Raw genomic sequence first — 17,874 nt, forward strand, 5'->3', positions numbered from 1 at the left:
GATGTCCAGGCAGAGCTTCAAGGAATCCTCAGAACCTTAGGCCCCCTACAAAACCTTTCACCTGACTCCATCAACCTCCTGACCCCACCGACACCCCGCACCCCTACCTTCTACCTTCTCCCTAAAATTCACAAACCCAATCATCCCGGCCGCCCCATTGTAGCTGGTTACCCAGCCCCCACAGAACGTATCTCTGCCTACGTAGATCAACACCTTCAACCCATTACATGCAGTCTCCCATCCTTCATCAAAGACACCAACCACTTTCTCGAACGCCTGGAATCCTTACCCAATCCGTTACCCCCAGAAACCATCCTTGTAACCATTGATTCCACTTCCTTATACACAAATATCCCGCACGTCCAGGGCCTCGCTGCGATGGAGCACTTCTTTTCACGCCGATCACCTGCCACCCTACCTAAAACCTCTTTCCTCATTACCTTAGCCAGCTTCATCCTGACCCACAACTTCTTCACTTTTGAAGACCGGACATACCAACAATTAAAGGGAACAGCCATGGGTACCAGGATGGCCCCTTCATACGCCAACCTATTCATGGGTCGCTTAGAGGAAGCCTTCTTGGTTACCCAGGCCTGCCAACCCAAAGTTTGGTACAGATTTATTGATGACATCTTCATGATCTGGACTCACAGTGAAGAAGAACTCCAGAATTTCCTCTCCAACCTCAACTCCTTTGGTTCCATCAGATTCACCTGGTCCTACTCCAAATCCCATGCCACTTTCCTTGATGTTGACCTTCACCTGTCCAATGGCCAGCTTCACACGTCCGTCCACATCAAACCCACCAACAAGCAACAGTACCTCCATTACTACAGCTGCCACCCATTCCACATCAAACGGTCCCTTCCCTACAGCCTAGGTCTTCGTGGCAAACGAATTTGCTCCAGTCCGGAATCCCTGAAGCATTACACCAACAACCTGACAACAGCTTTCGCATCCCGCAACTACCCTCCCGACCTGGTACAGAAGCAAATAACCAGAGCCACTTCCTCATCCTCTCAAACCCAGAACCTCCCACAGAAGAACCACAAAAGTGCCCCACTTGTGACAGGTTACTTTCCGGGACTGAATCAGATTCTGAATGTGGCTCTCCAGCAGGGATACGACTTCCTCAAATCCTGCCCTGAAATGAGATCCATCCTTCACGAAATCCTCCCCACTCCACCAAGAGTGTCTTTCCGCCGTCCACCTAACCTTTGTAACTTCTTAGTTCATCCCTATGAAATACCCAAACCACCTTCCCTACCCTCTGACTCCTACCCTTGTAACCGCTCCCGGTGTAAAACCTGTCCCATGCACCCTCCCACCACCACCTACTCCAGTCCTGTAACCCGGAAGGTGTACACAATCAAAGGCAGAGCCACGTGTGAAAGCACCCACATGATTTACCAACTGACCTGCCTACACTGTGAAGCTTTCTATGTGGGAATGACCAGCAACAAACTGTCCATTCACATGAATGGACACAGGCAGACAGTGTTTGTTGGTAATGAGGATCACCCTGTGGCTAAACATGCCTTGGTGCATAGGGAAGGAGAGGGAAAGACGAAAGGATGTGGGTTTTGAGGGGGAGGCAATTTGCTTACTTTGTAACTATGTGTAATATAGTTATGTAACAATCCATAAAAGTTTACTTTCATTGACAATGGCCCCAAAAGTCTGCAGGCTTAACATGTATGTAACAGGATTCTGTATTTTGGAAAGTTCTGACCATTATTAGTTCACATACATTTGTCTCTGAGCTCAGTTGTTCTAACACCCATGTTTTCGCATTTTTCTCTCACCGTGCTTACTTTATCATGCACATGTAGTTGCTTTGCACAGCATGTGATTTTTGCTAGTTGTGGGATGAATGATTACAGACTCATCTCGTACTTCAGATCAGTTGACCAAGTATGGTGGCACACTGGTCTTACATCCAGGAGGATGACGGTTCAAATTCGTGTCTGGCTATCCTGATTTATGTTTTCTATGATTTCTCTATATCACTTAAGGCAAATGCGGAGATGATACCTTTGAAAGGGCACAACCGATTTCCTTCTCCATCCTTTCCTAATCTGAGCTTGTGCTCCATCTCTAATGACCTCATTCTCAACGGGACATTAAACATTAGTCTCTTCATCCTCCTCCTCCTCATCCTCCTCCTCCTCCTCCAATCTGTTGACTTACTTTTGTAAATGATGATTTGATGTGACTAGTAATAGAATAGCACATCCATTGCCAGTGTTATAGATGTAAGTCGTGTTATTGCTAGTGTGGGGCAGATTTAGTATCACGTTTCATTAAGTTTTTTGAAGAAAACATGCTGCATAGCTTATAGCAAATAAAGTAGAAGTTTGTCAATGACAATCTGCCCTATTCACATAAAACCATATTTATATGTTCTGTATGTATGTACTGTATGTATACAGGATTATTATAAATGACAAAAGTGATTTGACAGATTTGCTGTAGCTATGTTACATGACACATTGTCACAGGGCACTGCACATACTTAGAAAAACTCAAAAAGTTTTTTTTTGACATAAGGTAAGTGTTCCATATGTGCCCCCTCCTGATTCTGCAGATATCAAGCCGATAACCAAATTCTTACCACATTCAGTGCAACATGTCGCTATCAATCTGTTCAAAAGCACAAAATCTGTTCATTTGAGCTTGCAGTTGTGGTAGATTTGCTGGTGGAGGAGACGTAAACACATAATGACACACAGAAAAAATTGCATGGTGTTTGGTCGAGGGAGTGTGGAGGCCATGACACAAATTGCTGATCATCAACCCCACCACAGTTGATCCTTCGGTTTCCCTATTACCTGTTTAAGAATTTATGAACATCATGATGGAAGGGGGGTGGAGCACCATCCAACTGGTAGATGAAGTCCACATTGTCACTCTCCAGTTGTGACATGTTATGGTATATTGATGTGAATACATTTAAAGCATAAGTATGCTTTCTCAGTGCCTATCGCCATCTTGTCTGACTGCTCACTTCTGAGCCCTCATGGCAGAAATCTGAAGTGCAGCTGCAACAATACAAAACTTTTTGAGTATTTCTACATGAGTGTCGAATTTTGTGACAATGTCAGTTAATGTAGTTATAGTAAATTTATAAAACAACTTGAAACATTTATACTAACCTTGTGTTTTTGAGTATTTCTCTTCATTGCATTATGATGATACATCCTAAATCATTGTAAGATATTCCCTGGATGAATAAGTAAATAAATTATTGAGCCACACACTGTAATCTATAGTGTACTTTCAGCCAGAAAGTAAAGAACATACCACATGAATACATTGATATACAATATATGTATCTAGTGCACTTTTTATGCATGAGTTGGGAATGAAAACAATATTTAATTTGTGATTTGAGACTTATTTGAAATTGCAGTTGCGAGCTAAATCCCAAAGGTGTTCAGACTCACATGCGGTTTCTCTTCATCGAAGTGTCTTGGCTCAAGTTCATCTAGGGGTTGAACCGCACGTGTCACATTACATGTCCTAAGTTAGACACATATGACCTTTTGGTTAAATTGTCTGGCTGATGGCAAGTTTGTGAAATACAAAGTTAACATAACATTTAACAACAGTAATAATAATATCGGCAACACAGTTGCTTAGAATAATGTTTATTCAGAAAGCAAAACAATAGTGAAAGTGGTCATATTTAGAGTTACTGTTACACTCGAGCACATATCCATTTGACACAGTTCAATCATTCACAATCTCATCACGAATTACAAGTCCACTACCCCACCTCATTAACTGTGCAAAAAGTTAGAGTTCCACCAGGCGCGCGACTGCTCACCACTCAGAGACTTAATCCCGCAACACCGCCCAACATGAAATTTTCTAAATCGTTTCACTTCCTAGCTGCCTAAGGACCGATCATCCACTTTCGCATCTGCATCTGAACTGTCCCCTTTGGTGCCTCGGCCAGGACTGCCCTCTGCCTGTCTACGACCGCATTTCCCGTGCGCCAAACATCTTCGCTCAACTGACTAGTGCAGTTCCCTTTGCTGAAGCCGTCCATCCAATTGGTTACAGCTTATTCTACATTACATTACATTTTAACATATTCAAATAATCAAAGCATGACCACTTTCATGTTCTAAATAAAGTAACAATAACATCAATTACAAAATAAACGTTAAATTCTTGTACATAAAACCAATACAATTTCCTTCTTAACTTAGAATGTCACGGTCAGTGGCCTTGCATCAATGTGCTTTCTGATAAATAAATAAAGGACAAAAGTAACTATTATGCACTAAACTTTACAACAAATACTCTATTACCTACTGATTCAATAAGGTGTCATGCTGTCATCATTCAGTGTGTTTTGTGTGGAGCAAATGATGATCTGATGAGTAACTGTAAATACTGATAATTTAAATTTACTATATCTTTTAAACAAATAAAGTTATAGAGTTGATCTTTACAACATTTGTCATTTTAATGTTGCACTTCTATATTATATGTCAATCGTTAAGATCGACCAAAGCATTCAGATTTTAGCATTCAGGTCTTTGTTACAAAACTTGTTAATTTCACTTTAACAGTAAATCCTAAACTATTACAGATATGATCAATATTCAAGTTTTATTGGGATCACCATGAAAATTTATGGAGGATGTCAGATTAAAATTACTTGGCTTGATTCCCTGCATTACTACAGAATTTAAATAATTTTCATGAATGTTTTCCTTTATGGCCAATCTTAGGGGTGCTATATGTAACACTGCTAGGTCTCCTCGACCACAAAAGGCTTCTACTGGGTTTCCCTATGACGTACATTCTCGTCTGTCCCACTCGCCCACTACAGCGCTTACGCCTCAGAAGAAAATAGACACCTGTGAGTTTCCCCATCTCGTGGTGAATTTGCACCCTTTGTGGCACGTGGTCCAGGATGACAGGGTTCATTACACAATTCCTGTAGGCTGACTCTTTCAGCCATATATTTAAATGCGAGTGCAATGCTCATTACCTCACACAGAAAATTAATGTAGTTAGAATGTGTTTCGTTTCTCACCAATTTATGACAGTAAGAAAGTGTTTTAGTTAGATGAATGTATAAAAGGAAGTAAGGAACTGTGTTTTAATTAGATAAATGAATAAAAGGAAATTGGCTTTGGCATAGAAAGAACCACATTAAAGTGATTTTGGGAAATTTCAGGAGCACAAAAAAACATTTCTATCATGGTGACTTTTGTTTTATTGTAATACACTCCTGGAAATTGAAATAAGAACACCGTGAATTCATTGTCCCAGGAAGGGGAAACTTTATTGACACATTCCTGGGGTCAGATACATCACATGATCACACTGACAGAACCACAGGCACATAGACACAGGCAACAGAGCATGCACAATGTCGGCACTAGTACAGTGTATATCCACCTTTCGCAGCAATGCAGGCTGCTATTCTCCCATGGAGACGATCGTAGAGATGCTGGATGTAGTCCTGTGGAACGGCTTGCCATGCCATTTCCACCTGGCGCCTCAGTTGGACCAGCGTTCGTGCTGGACGTGCAGACCGCGTGAGACGACGCTTCATCCAGTCCCAAACATGCTCAATGGGGGACAGATCCGGAGATCTTGCTGGCCAGGGTAGTTGACTTACACCTTCTAGAGCACGTTGGGTGGCACGGGATACATGCGGACGTGCATTGTCCTGTTGGAACAGCAAGTTCCCTTGCCGGTCTAGGAATGGTAGAACGATGGGTTCGATGACGGTTTGGATGTACCGTGCACTATTCAGTGTCCCCTCGACGATCACCAGTGGTGTACGGCCAGTGTAGGAGATCGCTCCCCACACCATGATGCCGGGTGTTGGCCCTGTGTGCCTCGGTCGTATGCAGTCCTGATTGTGGCGCTCACCTGCACGGCGCCAAACACGCATACGACCATCATTGGCACCAAGGCAGAAGCGACTCTCATCGCTGAAGACGACACGTCTCCATTCGTCCCTCCATTCACGCCTGTCGCGACACCACTGGAGGCGGGCTGCACGATGTTGGGGCATGAGCGGAAGACGGCCTAACGGTGTGCGGGACCGTAGCCCAGCTTCATGGAGACGGTTGCGAATGGCCCTCGCCGATACCCCAGGGAAGTGGCGGTGCGGTCCCCTATGGCACTGCGTAGGATCCTACGGTCTTGGCGTGCATCCGTGCGTCGCTGCGGTCCGGTCCCAGGTCGACGGGCACGTGCACCTTCCGCCGACCACTGGTGACAACATCGATGTACTGTGGAGACCTCACGCCCCACATGTTGAGCAATTCGGCGGTACGTCCACCCGGCCTCCCGCATGCCCACTATACGCCCTCGCTCAAAGTCCGTCAACTGCACATACGGTTCACGTCCACACTGTCGCGGCATGCTACCAGTGTTAAAGACTGCGATGGAGCTCCGTATGCCACGGCAAACTGGCTGACACTGACGGCGGCGGTGCACAAATGCTGCGCAGCTAGCGCCATTCGACGGCCAACACCGCGGTTCCTGGTGTGTCCGCTGTGCCGTGCTTGTGATCATTGCTTGTACAGCCCTCTCGCAGTGTCCGGAGCAAGTATGGTGGGTCTGACACACCGGTGTCAATGTGTTCTTTTTTCCATTTCCAGGAGTGTATAAATAAACCTCTTTCGCCTCATGTGCATTGACAATAAATTGCTTTCATTGAACATGGAACGTAATTATTACTATTATTATTGTTACTACTACTACTGTTACTATCTTCATGTTGATATTGTCTACCTTAATGGCTAAATAAAAGGCTGTCTGCTTGTATGTCACATACATTTCACTTCCTTTTATTTATTGAGCATCCTCATGTTTGGTGTACTATATAATGCCTACTATGTGTTTATTTGTTGATTGTCATTTTTTATTTGTAGTTCACTGTTCCTATTTGAGTTTGTATATTGGCATTTTGTCATTTGGAGATAGTGAGTGGAGCTGTGGGCACTAGAAAATGGAGTGCCAAGTGGAGAAATTAGAACATTCCTGGCATATTCTTCTGTTTGAGCTCAGTAGAGGGCAGCAGCAGAGGCAGCCAGAAACATTTGTGCTGTGAATGAGGATAATGCCACGAGACAAAGTACAGGAAGAAAATGGTTTTCTTGTTTTAAGAAGGATCGTTTTGATGTAAGTGACTCTCCACATTCAGAAGGACCTTCAGGGTTTGATGAAGGTCATTTAAACACATTAATCCATGATGATCTATGTCAGTGTAATCGAGAACTGGCAGATGGATGCAATGGGGAAGATTAAAAAATTAAGTGTATGGGTTCTACATGCTCTAAGCCAAAGTCACAAAAATCAGTGGGTGGCTATATGCTTCTCTGCTTGCTCATCATCAATTGGCTTGTGAGCAACTCCGACCATTCCTATCCTGTATCATAAATGGTGCCTTATGTTAACATAAGGAAAAAAAAGGAATGGTTGAGCTCAAACAAAGCAGCAGCTCCCCATACTAAGAACTGTGCACATCCACAAATTTCACATACCGTGAAATAGTGATGTGTCGTGTGCAACAGATTGCTTCTCTGAAGTGTAACCATCACTGGTGATGTTTATTGTTAACAACTGAGGCTTCTCACAGGTGTGATCCAAGAACAGTGACCAGGAGGATTGCGTAAAGTGATACTACTCCATGATAACACCTGCTAGACTGACAAAAAGCAGTCTGCAGGAGTTGGGTAGGGAAATCATTCCGCACCCACCTCATTTAATAGATCTTGCGCCCTCATATTTTCACCTTTTCTGCTCTCTATCAAACAACCTCAAAGGAACTTCCTATTCGGATGAAAATATGGTCCGAACATGGCTCTGTGAGTTTTTTGCCTCAAAACCGAGTGATTTCCACTGTCGTGGAATCAAAAAGTTACCCAGCTTTGGAGACTGTTATAAGCAGTGAAGGTTTCGTATTATTGATGACTAAAGTCTCTGTTTTGTGTATCTGTTGTGTTTACTAAACTTATGGAGAAACACTATAAACTTATACACCACCCTAATGTGTTTGCATATCACAGTTTCTTTGTTGTCCTTTTATTTTTAGGCAAGAAACAACTTTTTGGAACACAGGTTTTGTAGTGTGAAATTTCTGTTTGGTTCTACATACAGTTTTTTTTAGATGTTATTATCTCACGTGTGTTGTTGTGGCATTGTACTTCATTGTCTGTGTACACCAGTGATATCTGGCTTTCGTCATTTGCAAGTGCATTTCACTTGAACATTTCACATTCACTGTCTGTGTTTTCATTTAAAACTTGAGTGAACAATGTGTGTTTATAGTCTTACTTAGTTGTTTAGATTGACCACATCTGAAAGACGATGATGGTGGCATAGTATAATAATAATAATAATAATAATAATAATAATAAAACAGACATAACTAAGGAATGATGAAACATGTAAAAATGATGAGACAGAAATCTGATTCACAAAAACAACTGTACTGTCTGGTTTAAGCAGTTTCTAAATCAGTATCTACACAAAGAGTAGAGTAACAAAAATATTCAAAGGATAGATTGCTACTCACCACATAGAGAGGCATCGAGTCGTGAAGAGGCACGATGAATGAGAATGCCAGAAATGTCCAGTGTTCTGGTTGCTTCCTACATCAGAAGTAGAAAACATTTGATCTGATTTTATATAAAAATGGCCTGGACTGACTCTTATTTCAAAATGTACTTGTACAGGGCACAGCTGGAGAAAAAGGTGAACCTGGAGAGATGGGCCTGACAGGCCCTGTCGGTCCCCCAGGCACGAAGGGAGACAGAGGAGAGAGGGGGCCACCTGGCCCCGCCACTGTGGCCGGTGTCGACGGGGACTTCATAACCATAAAGGGCGAGAAGGGCGACCACGGCAAGAGGGGCCGCCGGGGCAAGCCGGGACCTCCCGGGCCCGTGGGCCCCCCGGGAAAACCCGGCACCGTGGGCGAGATGGGACTGCCCGGATGGATGGTAACCTCACGTGCTGCTAGACGACCAGTTTGAATTTTCTCGTGCACCAAGTTAAAATAAATTCGACCTGCTTATTATGAGATAATATTCAATTAATGATTAATGGTGTTCATATAATAACTCGTTTCCTAACTGGTAGCTCAGAAATTCTGTTAGATTGAATTTTATGTCACTAACATTTGCATGATTTTTTCTGTAACCTGTTACTAATTCTCTTATTCTTTCTTTTCATGCTTGCATCATTACAGAAGGTGAGCCTCTATTTTTCTTGTCTAACTTTTTTTTTAAAAGAAGTACCTAACATTGATACTTTAGCCTTAGTTTTCCAAAAGATGTGGCCTTAAAGCCTAAATTCATTTTTTGCTGCAAGTGAGAGACCTTGCAGATGTGCCTTCTTCTTGTTGTAATAAGCCATATTGAGACTGCTTTGTTTGATGAATTAGCAATCAGAATTTGAGTTGGAATGTACTCAGCTGTTGACTTGTCACCAGGTGTTATCTTACTGCCTGCCATATCCGACAACCACATTTATCAAAAAAGAATTGTGCCAAGGAAAGACTCCAGCTTGGTTGCATAACCAAGAAATGATCAGCCAGTTAAAAATTCTGATAAGCTATAATTATATCCAGATCGTATTTTCATTCTGCAGCAGCGTGTACATTGATTTGAATCTTTGAAAGATTAAACTCATGTGCTGACCTGAGACTGGAGCCTAGGATTTTTGCCTTTTGTGGGCAAGTGCACTGCTGACAGGTATCTGAGCATGACTTATGACTCTACCTCACAGCTTTAATTCTGCTGGTACCTCATCTCCTACATTCCAAACTGCACGGAAGTTGTCCTGCACTCTGAGTGGGACTAGCACTCGTGGAAAAAAAGATATTGTGAAGACAAGGTAAATTATTCCAGGTTTGCGCCCCAATGTTGCGCGTGATCTGAATCTGCCTGGAAGTTTCGAAAGCAGTGGATGCTCCACTACAGAGTGAAAATTCATTCTGGAAAGAATTGTCCAGGCTGCGGCTAAGCCGTGTCCACGCAGAATCCTTTCTTCCTGGAGTGATAGTCCTGCAAGGTATCTGGGAGGACTTGTGAGAAGTTTGGAAGGTAGGAGATGAGGTAATAATGGAAGTAAAGTTATGAGTTTGGATAGCTCGGTCACTGGATAACTTGCACATGAAAGGCAAAGGTCCCAGGTTTGAGTTTTGGTCTGACACACAGTTTTAATCTGCGAGAAAGTTTTAAGCTACAGTCACACTTACTCACTGGCTATTCAAGTTTTTACTGAATGAAATATTAACTAATATTAATGTTTTTCATTGATATACAATACAGATAATTCTGTTGTGTTGTTATGGGAGATGTAATGGTAAAACAGTTGAAGAGTGTTTACTGCAAGAATCTATTTCATATTATGGTTACATAACTAAAATTATTTCTTCACATAGTCACTTTGTTCAGATGCAGATGAACTCATATAACAAGTTTTCACACCTCTGTTTTGTGTCTTTCTGCATCCACATATTTAATATATGTAGCAACCACTCATTGCAGTGAGGTCACAGGCAGATGATTGAAGCTTTTCCATTATAGCTCTTGCAAAAGTTTCTATGACATATGGTGTGGCATTCTCATGGTGATGCTAGAAGACAACAGAGCTTTCTCCTCAAAGTTCAGATGATTCAAAATGTTTTATTAGTCAAATATGAGGAAATTGTCACTGTACTATAATACATGACATGAAAATAATTCGTTATTAAATTTGTCATATATTAAATGCTGCTCCTCATTCATAATGATCAGTATCTTTTTATGGACATTCTTATGCAATGAAAATTTTAATGCACTTTTCCAAAATGATGCTTCATCAATAACATTGTCTCCATACACCACTGTGAATGAATGGTGTGGTCTCACATCTCTTGCATTTGGGAATAGAATATTTTAAACTATCAAGCATGTTATTGATACAAGTGAAATTGGCACAAGTGAAATATTGTTGGTTCGAACAGAACGATGCTATAAATACTTAGTCATACTGGAAATGAGGTATTCTCATCTTCCTCCAGCCTATGAATTGATTTGCCAAGGTAGTTGTTTGGGGAGCATATAATTTAATGTGGCTTGTGAACAATCTACATCTACATCTATGTGATTACTCTGCTATTCACAGTAAAGAGGCTGGCAGAGGGTTCAATGAACCACCTTCAACCTGTCTCTCTTCCGTTCCACTCTCGAACGTCATGCAGGAAAAACGAGCACTTAAATTTTTCTGTGCGAGCCCTGATTTCTCTTATTTTATCGTGATGATCATTTCTCCCTATGTAGGTAGGTGCCAACAGAATGTTTTTGCAATTGGAGGAGAAAACTGGTGATAGAAATTTCATGAGAAGATCCTGTCGCAACGAAAAATGCCTTTGTTTTAATGATTGCCACTCCAATTCACATATCATGTCTGTGACACTATCTCCCCTATTTCGTGATAATACAAAGCGAGCTGCCCTTCTTTGTTTTTGATATCATCTGTCAGTCGTACCTGATGCGCATCCCACACAGCACAGCAATACTCCAGAATAGGGTTGACACGTGTGGTGTAAGCAGTCTCTTTAGTAGGCCAGGTACACCTTCTATGTGTTCTGCCAATGAATCGCAGTCTGTGGTTTGCTCTACCCACAATATTATCTATGTGATCATTCCAATTTAGGTTATTTGTAATTGTAATTCCTAAGTATTTAGCTGCATTTACAGCCTTCAGATTTGTGTGGTTTATCGCGTAATCGAAATTTAGCTGATTTCTTTTAGTATGTGAATAACTTCACACTTTTCTTTATTCAGGGTCAATTGCCACTTTTCACACCATACAGATAACTTATCTAAATCATTTTGCAAGTCGTTTTGATCATCTGATGTCTTTACAAGACAGTAAATGACATCATCATCTGCAAACAATCTAAGATGACTAGTCAGATTCTCCTATGTCGTTAATACAGATCAGGAACAATAGAGGGCCTATAACACTTCCTTGGGGAACGCTGGATATTACTTCTGTTTCACTCTATGACTTTCTGCGTATTACTTCGAACTGTGACCTTTCTGACAGGAAATTACGAGCCCAGTCGCACAACTGAGGCGATACTCTGTAGGCATGCAGTTTGATTAGAAGACGCTTTTGAGGAACAGTGTTGAAAGCCTTCTGGAAATCTAAAAATATGGAATCAGTTTGACATCCCCTGTCGATAGCACTTATTACTTCATGAGTATAAAGAGCTAGTTGTGTTTCACAGGAACGATATTTTCTGAATCCGTGCTGACTGTGTGTCAATAAATCGTTTTCTTCGAGGTACTTCATAATGTTCGAATACAGTATATGTTCCAAAACCCTACTGCAAATTGACGTTAGTGATATAGGCCTGTAATTCAGCAGATTACTCCTACTTCCGTTTTTGGGTATTGGTGTGACTTGAACAATTTTCCAGTATTTAGGTACGGATCTTTCAGTGAGCGAGTGGTTGTATAGAGGGTGGTTCATTGATAGTGACTCGGCCAAATATCTCACGAAATAAGCATCAAACGAAAAATTTACAAAGAATGAAACTCGTCTAGTTTGAAGGGCAAAACCAGATGGCGCTATGGTTGGCCCGCTAGATGGCGCTGCCATAGGTCAAACGGATATCAACTGCGTTTTTTTTTAATAGGAACCCCAATTTTCTATTACATATTCATGTAGTACGCAAAGAAATATGAATGTTTTAGTTGGACCACTTTTTTCTCTTTGTGATGGATGGTGCTGTAATAGTCACAAACGAATAAGTACGTGATATCACGTAACATTCCGCCAGTGCGGATGGTATTTGCTTCGTGATACATTACCCGTGTTACAATGGACCGTTTACCAATTGCGGAAAAGATCGATATTGTGTTGATGTATCGCCATTGTGATCAAAATGCCCAAGGGCGTGTGCTATGTATGCTGCTCGGTATCCTGGCCGACATCATCCAGGTGTGCGGACCGTTCGCCGGATAGTTCCGTTAGTTAAGGAAAGAGGAAGTGTTCAGCCACATGTGAAACGTCAACCACGACCTGCAACAAATGATGATGCCCAAGTAGGTGTTTTAGCCGCTGTCGCGGCTAATCCGCACATCAGTAGCAGACAAATTGCGCGATAATCGGGAATCTCAAAAACGTCGGTGTTGAGAATGCTACATCAACATCGATTGCACCATTACCATGTTTCTATGCACCAGGAACTGAATGGCGACGACTTTGAACGTCGTGTACAGTTCTGCCGCTGGGCAAAAGAGAAATTACGGGACGATGACAGATTTTTTGCACGCATTCTGTTTAGCGACGAAGCGTCATTCACCAACAGTGATAACGTAAACCGGCATAATATGCACTATTGGGCAACGGAAAATCCATGATGGCTGCGACAAGTGGAACATCAGCGACCTTGGCGGGTTAATGTATGGTGCGGCATTATGGGAGGAAGGATAAGTTGCCCCCATTTTATCGATGGCATTCTAAATGGTGCAATGTATGCTGATTTCCTACATAATGTTCTACCGATATTACGACAAGATATTTTACTGCATGGCATAATGGCTATGTACTTCCAGCATGATGGATGTCCGGCACATAGCTCGCGTGTGGTTGAAGCGGTATTGAACAGCATATTTCATGACAGGTGGATTGGTCCACACATTCACCGGATCTGAAGTCCCCGGATTTCTTTCTGTGGGGAAAGTTTAAGGAAATTTGCTATCGTGATCTACCGATAATGCCTGACAACATGCGTCAGCGCATTATCAATGCATGTGCGAACATTATGGAAGGTGAATTATTCGCTGTTGAGAGGAATGTCGTTACATGTATTGCCAAATGCATTGAGGTTGACGGACATCATTTTGAGCATTTATTGCATTAATTAGGTATTTACAGGTAATCACGCTGTAACAGCATGCGCTCTCAGAAATGATAAGTTCACAAAGGTACTTGTATCACACTGGAACAACCGAAACTAAATGTTCAAACGTACCTACCTTCGGTTTTTTAATTTTAAAAAAACCTACCTGTTACCAACTGTTCGTCTAAAATAGTGAGCCATATGTAGAGAGACTGGAAAAATTCGTTTATACGATAACGGGACGAATAACGCTGTTTTTAAGGAGGTAATGCGAATTCGGCGGTTTTTAAGGAAGTAACGCAAAATCGGAGTGTTTCAACAAAATTTCTCTGTGTCCTCGTAAGAAGTGTCGTAAATCTAATGACGTTTTATGTTGAAATGTTCTATGTTAAACTGTCACACTACTTTTTGCAGTCGTGACGTAACTGGCGGCCTTTCGACTATCGACTTTTGCGAGCGCTTACGAACGACCACTGTGTGAATTTCGATTATTCGTTTCAGTATGCCGTTTCAAAAGCAATGGCGCAATGAAAATCTATCACGAACACATCGCCAATGTTTATTAAATGCGGTTAATAACACAGCAAAGATATAAGGCTTGAAGAAAGTGATCACTGAGATGAGACAGTAGTCGAATGAGTAAGCCATGACGTAACGGATAGTTCCGTGGCGTACGATAAGAATGGATGTAAGTTTGTGTTCCACTGATGCTAATTTATATATATTTTCCATCGTAGCGTTACCTATGTATAGAATGCAAGTATTTGGAAGGAGGATGAGCGCGAATACTGCAAACACCGTCATCAGTCATTAAGCTTACAACTTTACCACTTTTCACTGTAAAAGTAAAGGAAAAAATCCGAAAGTGTGATACAAGTATGTTCTGTAATAAATGATGCATTTCTGTCTGATTAGAGATCGAAGGATAAAATAAATATTTGGGTATTTTATTTCCGAATGGTTGGTGAGGCAGGTACAGGACAGCGTTAATTTCTACGACGGAAACGAGCAGCTATAAAATTCATCTTTTTTTATTTCCAGCACGCTGGATTAATAACAGGACAGCAACCTGAGTTAATCAGTTTGATGTAGAAAACAGCCAAAGTTGCAAAATTCAGTTACTTTTGTTTAATTGATGGTCGATTTCACGTATCAGAACCCTTTCTCAAATCATCCAAACAAAGAAAAAGGTGTACTCCGTGATAGTACGCAAACCACGTTAATATTCTACATGATTGCGTTTAAGCCATTATTCAAGTTTGCAGAGACCATTCATTGGCAGGACAACTGTTTTACGTATGATCGCTGCCAACCCTTGCTAATGAGTGCGTATTTTTCTGAATGTATTAATTACGAAAATTTTAATTTATATTGATATGATTGTTTTCAAATTTCGTTTAAATAAGGTTCGTTTAAGCAGTTACCAGACAGCTTGCCGCGCATGCGCAGAGCTGAAATCGCGTATAAGCAGCGCCTACTCCTCCTTCTGGCTACTTGGAGTGTGGCTGTTTGGTGTATAAGCAGTGAGAGAAAGCAGCCAGCATCTACCCGGAAAAATTTTTCTGACGCTGCCAGATTGACGGACGCGCATAGCTGTCTTGAGTTAGAGTAGGGGTACACTTCACTTGTCTTGTGTTTTGTTTGTGGCGCGTTTTTCAATCGTTTCGAAGCTATTGCAGCTCCCGCGTTCAGATATTTCACGTTTACACTTCATTGTTAACAGTCAGGTAGGCATATCAGATGTTTTGTCTGTTTTCACCCCATTTGCCCAGATATTGGTAAAAACAGCTGAAAATTCAGCACATAAATGATTCTTACTACCAGTTGTATATGTAAAAAAAAAAAAAAATAAACAAAAACAAAAAAAACCTACGGTAAAAGAAAGTATTTTTGTATTAAAAGACAGCGTTACTGATGGAAAATGGAATTTAAAACTCAAAACGTGTACAGAAACATATTATAAACTTTGTTTCCAAGCAACGTCTGAGTGAACATTAAAAAAATAAAGAAAATTAAATCTCGTCTTAAAAAATAAAGAAAATTAAATCTCGTCTTATTTTTAACCCAAGTTAAATACCTTTTGTAAACGTTTATAGGTATTTTGGTACTTAGGAATACTTAAAAAATAACCTTCAAGCCTTCTTGATGAAATTCATACAGAAAAATCTCTTGAGGATGCAGCCAAGACATTTTATTTATTAAGAATAGAATTGCAAAGGCAGAGATTTTTGTTTACATTGAAAGATTTTCTTCTAAGTTTCATTATTGTTATTCCATAAGAAATTTCAACCATTTAACATAAATATTTAAGTCGATGAGAAAAATTGTCAAGTGATAGAAATTGAATATGGATCTGAAAAAAAGGGAAGTACTGTATTTTTTTAATCTGCTGGATACAACATTGATAAATTATTTTTTTCCCAATATTTAAAATATGTGTATCACTCCACACCATTCTGGCCAAACGCAGCAATAGTATCCAAATGTTAAAAATTTAAATAATAGTCTCTGTTGCAGATAATTTATTGATGACAAGTTTCACGCTCCTAGAGGATCTTCAGATCATTCTTGAGCAGCGGAGACAGGCTTCTGTGGCCTCCACGGCTCAAGAACGATGTGAAGAAGAGGGGAAACATGTCATCAATAAAATAGCTGCATCATACTGTTATTTTCATTTTTACCTTTGGTGTTTGTTTTTAAATAATTATTTGTGTCAAAAATTTTTGTTAAAATAATTTTTCTCTACACTTGTCTCATGTTTGGCCCACTCTATCTTAGAAATAGTTCAATTTTCAACATAGCATTGAAAAATGATTAAATATGACTAAAATAGATAACTGATAATAGGAAAAGCTTGCCAGAAAATAACACTGAAAAGTGCAAAAAATAACACTGATTTTGGCCATTAAATAACACCGATTTTTTTCTGTCCATAGCCAAATGTTTGTGACTATTACAGCACCATCTATCACAAAGCAGTAAAAGTGGTCCAACTAAAACATTCATATTTCTTTACGTACTACACGAATATGTAATAAAAAATGGGGGTTCCTATTTAAAAAAACGCAGTCGATATCCATTTGACCTATGGCAGCACCATCTAGCGGGCCATTCATAGCGCCATCTGGTTTCCCCCTTCAAGCTAGACAAGTTTCGTTCTTTGTAGTTTTTTCGTTTGACGATTAGTTCATGAGATATTTGGCCCGGTCACGTTCAATGGACCACCCTGTATAATTGCTAAATATGGAGCTATTTTATCAGCATCCTCTGAGAGGAACCTGACTGGTATACGACCTGGACCAGAGGCCTTGCCTTTATTAAGTGATTTAAGCTGCTTTGTTACACCGAGGCTATCTACTTCTATGTTTCTCACCTTGGCAGTTGTTCTTGATTGGAATTCAGGAATATTTACTTCATTTTCTTTGGTGAAGGAGTTTCAGAAAACCGTGTTTAATAACTCTGCTTTAGTGGCACTGTCATCAGTGACTTCACCGTTGTCATCGTGTAGTGAAGGTATTGATTGCGTCTTGCCACTGGTGTGCTTTATGTATGACCAGAATCTCTTTGGGTTTACTGTCAGATCTGAGACAGAACTTCGTTGAGGAAATTATTAAAAGCATCTCGCATTGAAGTACGCGCTATATTTCAAACTTCTGTAAAACTTTGCCAATCTTGGGGATTTTGCGTTCTTTTAAATTTGGCATGCTTTTTTAGTTGCTTCTGCAACAACGATCTGACCCATTTTGTGTACCAAGGGTGTTCAGTACCATCACTTATTAATTTATGTGGTATATATCTCTCAATTGCTGTCGATACTATCAATAGGATAATTTGGCATTTCGCTGATACGTATAGCATTTCCAGGCACATAAGAAATTATATCAGGAAATAACATGATGTACCAGAAATCACACCTCAGACCTCTGTCAGTTCTCTCTGTGCAAATTTAAATCCTAACAGCTATGTCAAGTTTTTCCTAAGAGGTATTATTA

The 17,874-nt window shown here is 40.7% G+C and overlaps 1 protein-coding gene across 1 annotated transcript in view; it reads left to right on the top strand.

Moving 5' to 3' along the window:
• Positions 1–17,874, top strand: part of LOC126176012 (collagen alpha-1(I) chain-like) — a 1,061,651-nt gene that overhangs the window by 863,840 nt on the left and 179,937 nt on the right. The window contains exon 16 of the mRNA XM_049923130.1: positions 8,718–8,981. Within this exon, the coding sequence (XP_049779087.1) occupies positions 8,718–8,981 (264 nt within the window). The remainder of the gene's footprint in view (positions 1–8,717; positions 8,982–17,874) is intronic.

Source organism: Schistocerca cancellata, chromosome 3 (genome assembly GCF_023864275.1).
Source record: "Schistocerca cancellata isolate TAMUIC-IGC-003103 chromosome 3, iqSchCanc2.1, whole genome shotgun sequence".
NCBI lineage: Eukaryota > Metazoa > Arthropoda > Insecta > Orthoptera > Acrididae > Schistocerca > Schistocerca cancellata.